Source organism: Lipotes vexillifer, unplaced genomic scaffold (assembly GCF_000442215.2).
Source record: "Lipotes vexillifer unplaced genomic scaffold, Lipotes_vexillifer_v1.1 scaffold470, whole genome shotgun sequence".
In the NCBI taxonomy this organism is placed as follows: domain Eukaryota; kingdom Metazoa; phylum Chordata; class Mammalia; order Artiodactyla; family Lipotidae; genus Lipotes; species Lipotes vexillifer.
In genome coordinates, this window is record NW_006799533.1 from 557,226 (window position 1) to 564,294 (window position 7,069).

General features: G+C 34.6%; 1 protein-coding gene across 1 annotated transcript in view; it reads left to right on the top strand.

The window, feature by feature from the left end:
• COG6 (component of oligomeric golgi complex 6) overlaps positions 1–7,069 on the top strand; it is a 64,708-nt gene that overhangs the window by 5,502 nt on the left and 52,137 nt on the right. The window contains exons 3-4 of the mRNA XM_007471669.1: positions 830–901; positions 2,194–2,252. Of these exons, the coding sequence (XP_007471731.1) occupies positions 830–901; positions 2,194–2,252 (131 nt within the window). The remainder of the gene's footprint in view (positions 1–829; positions 902–2,193; positions 2,253–7,069) is intronic.

The window sequence follows — 7,069 nt, forward strand, 5'->3', positions numbered from 1 at the left end:
GGGAAAGAATGTTATTGGGAGACTTACCAGATTTTTGGCGTGATCTAATATGTGATTACTTTCAACCATATAGGAGGAGGCACTATTGTTAGTTTATTGGGTTTTCAAATTTTCTTGTTTTTTTATTAATTAAAAGTTATAAATAATTCTTATAGAAAAGATAAATAATAAAGTCAGAAATAGAAGGAACTATCGATATTACTTATGATTCTATTACAAAGAAATAACCTGTCAGTATTTTATTGTATAGCCCTTCATAGAGTCTTCCCTGTGTTCTTCTGCACACATATCTATGTATTTTTCTAAAAAAACAAAAACGGGGAGGTATTATATGTATTGCTTTATAAGCCTTTTTTTAGCTTTATATAGACATCTTTCTGTGCTAATTTACATACACACACACACACACACACAGATATTATCGTTGTTAATGTATGCACAGGTTTCCATTGTATGGTTGGAAACATTTCACATTTTCCATTTGTTTTAGGCAACTCTGTTGATCATCTCTTACATATATTGTTGCACACTTATCTGATTAATTTCTTAGGATAAATTCTTAGTATGAGAATTTCTGAATAAAAAGGTATTCATATTCTTAAAGCATTTGCCATTTTCCTATTGTCAGACCCTCTAAAAAGAATATACTAGGTTTTTTTTTTACATCTTTTCTTATACTAGATATTATTCTTTTTAATCATTTTCAGTCATAAATATGAGATCTTTTGTCGTGCTTTGGCAAGAAAGGGACAAAAATAAGGATTTGGCTAAGAGAAGAGAAATTTCTTTAACTATATATACTGCTTGATGTTACTTTTTTCCTTTTCAGGAACTTGAAAGCATACATGAAGATGTTCAGGCAATGAACAGCTGTTGTCAAGATATGACATGTCGCCTACAGGTACTGTATAATGGCTGGATTTTAGCCTAGTTCCTGATAAGCTTTCAGAAATTGCTAGATAGGTCTACAAAATGTGTGGATATCTAATACATCATGCCCTGTAGGAAGTTTGAATATAAATATTCTGCTTATATTTTTTTAACTATAAATGTCTTTGTGTCTCTTTGGTGATGGTTTACTAATATTGTGCAGTTAACTCCAGAAGCCTTTATATTTTGATCTTGCCAGTATAGAGATAACTGTAGAATTTTGATAAACTTTTCAATCCCATAATGTTCCACAAATGCAGCAGAAATAAATTCCTTAGTAGAAAGCCTTAGGAATAATTTCAAACTAATGCTATGCCCAGTAAAGACCCAGCTTAATTATGATTTATGTTCAGCCTAAAAAATATCTCAGGAAAATGTATATAAGTTTAGGTCTGTTTATTAAAGCAGTTCCAAACCTCTAGTTTGGCTGTAGAGTTAACATTGACCTACATACTTCCGACTCATTTAATGCCCTGTGTTTCTACTTGCCTCACAACCACTGACTTGTTTCTCTTCTCATTAGTAACTACCTTAGTTTTGTAGTGTTCCCCAGTTCAGGTCTTTGAGAAAGAATCTCACTGGTTACACTTGTGATTTGTTTCAATTCACTTTATAAATATTTTCCTAATCCTTGAAATACCTTTTCATCACGTTTTCACTCCTGATCCTTTCAGCTCTGGTTTGGGAGAGAGAGGATTGTTTAGTATGACTTGGCCAGGAACAGCCCTCTGTCCTTTAGATGGGGCTGTCTTTAATGTTCTCCAAAATCCTATATGAGGGTTTTCTTTTTTGTATATCCCAGCTCTCAAATTTTTATCTCCATCTTGGGTATTTCTGTTGAGTTCCACAGCAGCGTATCAGTGACTTAACTTACAACTTCATTCAGAGTTTTCCTGGTACCTCAGCTCAGCATGTCTATAGCTGAAGACCTCTTCCTCATCCTTACCTGGCTCTGGCAGTGCTTCTGTTCCACTGAGAAGCATCAGGAACTATTAAATTCCTTAATAAACATCGTGGTACCTTTTTCTTTCTTGTAAGCCTTAGCATTCTGTGTGTATTGAGAATTCTGAGTGAGTTCTTCTTATTAAACGTAGTGTATGAGCCTTGAAACATCTGTTTCAGTTACTTGGGCCTTTTTTAAACTTTTGAGTTCTGGAGTGTGATCTCATTTGCTATAGTCTGAACTCCAGTAAGTGGCAGTATTAGTTTTCTGAAGTTGAAAAAAGTTGAACTGTACGATAATAGATATGTTTATAATTTTAGGCAGCAAAGGAACAGACTCAAGATTTAATAATAAAAACCACGAAGCTTCAAGCTGAAAGGTAAGTTTTTCTTTACATAATCAACTCTTCATTAATTTGGAGATAACTCGGAAAGAAAATTATAGATAACTTCAAAGTTAAAACAATAATCAAAAATGTGACTCAAAAATGATACAAAGTATGAGGTTCTAAGCTGTTATCCAAGAGTAAAATAAACATAAAACAAGAGTTTAGGAACATTGATAATTGGGATGATTGAGAGATTATCCCTCTTTGGAAGTGATGATGCATTGTTTGTTTGCCATAGAAGTAAAAAATGACTGCTTTTTAAAATGTGGATTTTTCAAATTTTTAGTAATTTTATTATCTTCTTTTCACAATTGTCTTTTATTTTTTACTTCTGATTATTCATCCTGCTCCAGTCAAGATACAGAACTGTTCCATCACCACACAGGTCTCTCCCATTGGTGCATGGACCACGATGAGAAAAGTTGCAGCCTCAGCTGATGTGAAGAGATGGTTGGCTCTACAGAGCAGCCAACTCTCTAAGGAAAGGCAGGTGCTGGATTTCTGTACTCAGAACTAAGCATGCACCTTGAGCATCGAATTGGAATGTTTTTAGTATCACAACTAATCTTTTGAAAGAAAAGTTTCCTAGAAAAGAAGTTTGCAGTTAGAGACCCACACATGAATTTTTCTGTTAAGTTATTGTTGGCTGACTGTAAAAACATATATGGATTCAACTGAAAATTGTGACTAAAACTAAGAGTAACAGATCACCAATCCTGTATACAAAGTTTGTGGTCTGAGTTTCTGGTCTGAGTTAAATCTTTCTCTTGCCGTCTTTTCTGTAGTGTGTAGTACAGTCTCGTAACAAATTATTGGTTTGATTGACTCTTTCCTACTGAGCTGTCAGCTCCTTGAGAACGATGACAGTTTCTTATTCTCTTTTTGCGTCTCCAATGCGTAACACATTGTAGATTCAATAAATAATTTTGAGTGAATGAATATGAAATATAGCTATTCCAATGTCAGGAAAGGAACATAAAATAAAAACTGAAAAATAAGCATTTTATTGGAGCTCGTAACATGTATGGGACTGGTTAATGTCTGCAGGAGGCAATATTAGAATATTGTCCTTCTGTTCATATGTTGTCAAAACTAAGCAAGGTTGTTTATGTTTATTATTTTAGTAAGCCTATGAAAAAAGTGTTTTGGCCTGGCATGTTTCTGGGAAGCAAACATTTATGACATTCTAGTATCCCAAGAGCTATGGATTTGATGTGCCAAATGAACATTTGTGTGAATGTATTTTAAGAAAATTACATAGCAGAAATCATAACAGATTCCTGGGTGCTGGCAGAGTTGTTTTTCCATTTTAAAAAATTACCTTTTCCTTTTTAACGAGAAACTTAGACAAGCATTTGGCTTTAGAAATAGAAATTCTATGGGCTTATTTAGATAACATGATATTCTTATTCAGACAAATTTATAAATGATATGAATATTTTTTCCAACTGAGTTAGAAGGAGGTCATTTTGACAGCTGTTGCTCTCATAGGTAAAGTTTGGTGTAGAATTGTCTCCACAGAACTGCAGTTTAACATTTGCTCTTAATGTTTAATTGACAGTCAGAAGATGGGTTTCATTGATGATTAGGAAAGGCTAGGTCCAGATGAACATACCTCCATGTTTTTGAATACCACTGAAATCACTATTTATTATGTATTTTTTTGTCTCATGGAAAGGCCTACCAGCCAAATTTCTCTCTGAACTCAGAAAAACATAGCCTCTGGCTTATGTTTGTTTATTTTTGAGGTGTAGTATGTTAGTGGAAAGAATGTAGACCTTGAAAACCTGAATTCTAATATAAATCTTGGGTAAGAGGTCATTAGATTTTTAATCTTTAACGAGTTATTTCTTAACCTCCCTCAGTCTCAGTTATCACATCTGAAAAAAGGAATAATAAACTATGTCACAGGGTATAGTCTGCTGAACACACTGTCTGACATACCTCAAGGAGCATTACCCTCCATATTTCTCCCCCCTTATTAGACAAAGTTGTGTAGCACATCTTGTTTCTACATTGGCTTTGGTGGCTGGAAGTTTAGGCTGTTCTGCAGTTAATTGCGATAGCTTTCCTCAGCTATGTTATTTAAGTTCTCATTCTTTCTTTTTCTTTTTTTTTTCTTTTTTAATTTTATTTATTTTTGGCTGCGTTGGGTGTTCGTTCCTGGGCGCAGGCTTTCTCTAGTTGGGGCAAGCAGGGGCTCCTCTTAGTTGCGGTGCACGGGCTTCTCATTGCGGTGGCTTCTCTTATTGTGGAGCGCAGGCTGTAGGCACACGGGCTTCAGTAGTTGCAGCACGCGAGCTCAGTAGTTGGGGCACACGAGCCCTAGAGCATGTGGGCTTCAGTAGTTGCAGCGTGTGGGCCCAGGGCACGTGGGCTTCAGTAATGTGGCTTGCGGGCTCTAGAGCACAGGCTCAGTAGTTGTGGCTCATGGGCTTAGTTGCTCCGCGGCATGTGGGATCTTCCCAGACAAGGGCTCGAACCCGTGTCTGCTGCATTGGCAGGGGGGTTCTTAACCACTGCGCCACCAGGGAAGTCCCTCTTTGTTTCTTACTATTTTGTTTTTTAATGGTTTTGTAATTTTAATTATTTGTTATAAACTATTTTAATTTAGGTTTTGAAGTTGGTAACACATAAAAATATAAAAAGGATTTATTTTGCACAAATATACATGTAAAAATATAGAGCATATGTGATACATATTCTTTCATTGCCTGGTAAAAAGTTAGGAGAAGACAGGGGAGCATCACATCTTTCTTCTTTCTTTTATATGTGTAAGACTTAAAGAAGAAAATTACAATCAGGTATAGTTTCACCACCCAGACACAGCCACGGTTAACAGTGTATCTTCTCCCAGAGTTAGTATGTGTGCATAGTTATATTTTACTTCACTCACTTAAAATTTCATGTTCATTTTCCTATATCTTTTATTTTTAAAAAACATGTTTTTTAATGTGGTATTGTATTTTTTCTTGTGACTGAACAAGCATTCTTAAATTATCAGATATTGTTCCCATTATTAAACAAAATGGTTTGGTAAATGTTTTTAAATCATTTTGTGCATTTCAGATTATTTTCTTAGGATAAATTCCTAGAATTTAATTGTAATTAAAGAATCAAATGGTAGAAAATTTGAAAAGTATCTTCATATATATTGCCTAAATTTCTCTCCGGAAAGGTTATGCCCATTTCCAGCTTCATCAGCGATATATGAGAATGTCTATTTTATTAAACCCTGTAGACACTAGATGTTGTCATTAAAAACAGCAATTTTATCGATGAAAAATGGTATCATACTATTTTAATTTACATTTAACCGAATATTGGTAGATCAACCTTGTTTTCATTTTGTTTTGCCATGTATATTTCTTTGCTTTTTTTTGTTTTGATCTATATCTTAGGCCTCCCCCCCTGCCCCTTTTTTTTTTGCTAGCTTTTTTCAATTGAAATTATTTGGTGGAGATGAGTTTAGAAGTTAGAGTTAAAATATGACAGGGGTATATTTTCAGGAAAAAAAAATACCACAAGATTCATAAATCATGTTCTGGGATGGTTTAAAAGAATCATTATAAAAATGAAATAATCTGTTTATTTTATGTACTCAGGCAGTATGTGAATACATGTCCTGAAAATTCCTGTGTATGTGTAAAGTTTCTTTTTAAAAGTACATGGGGGTTGCTGTACATATTTTTCTGTGACTTGTTTTTTGTACCTATAAAGTGCCTTATAGATAATTTTGTGTAAATACATATAGCTCGACCTCACTTTTTATTTGCTGCATATTATTCCACAGCATGCATTTGCCACATTATGTTTTATATAACTTACATCATGTACAGTGATTACATGAATACACGTCAAATACTCTTAGAAGTTTTCATTTACAATAACCATTTATGTTTTATTTTAACATTAATTTCATCTACTTTTAATTTAGTTACTAAAAGCCCTCCAAAAGTTACCATATTTCATTTGTGTTGTACAGTAGGGCAGGGTCTGCCTCATGTGTACCTTTTGTCACCTCAGACCCTAGCTCAGGGCCTTTACACCTTGGAGATCCCTGTTCATGCTACTTGATTGTACAAGTACTCCTCAACTTTGTCAAGAATGGTTGTGAAATTTTACCTGGAAGACTATATATGGCAAAACTAAAGAGTAATGTGATTTAAATAATATCTTGAATTTACAGTTGATCCTTGAGCAATACGGGTTTGAACTGCACAGGTCCACTTATATGTGGGGTTTTTTTTTTCAGTTAATACGTACTGCAGTCCTACACAGTCTATGGTGGGTTGAATCCTCTGGTGCAGAGGGCTGGCTGTAAAGTTGAATCTGGCTGGTGCAGATTTTCCATTGCACAGGGCAGGGGGTTGGGGCCTGGGGTTGGCGTCCCTGACCCCCACGTTGTTCAAGGGTCAACTGTACTAGATTTAGTTAAAACAAAATGAACCAATAAAGGGATGAATTTTCCATTGTGCGTGATAAACTGACTATAAAGATCCAAAAGAAACTCTCAAAAGGTTTTCATTGAAATGGTTAATTTGTATAGTCTCAAGGAATTTTATGAAGTGTTAAAATTGCTTTAAATCCTGTATGATAACGATTTGAGCTTTATCTAAAAATATAAAACAAAACCTGTTTAGGTAACTTTTAGATATCAGTATCAGTATTAATAAGGTGATTAAGGACATAGGCTATTTAAATCTGTATAAATTTAATTAGGTGATTTACATTATTTGAGAAAAACAGAACATTACTGCCACCTGGAGGACTTTTCCTTTCTAACCTTCTATGTCATTCAGCAGGAG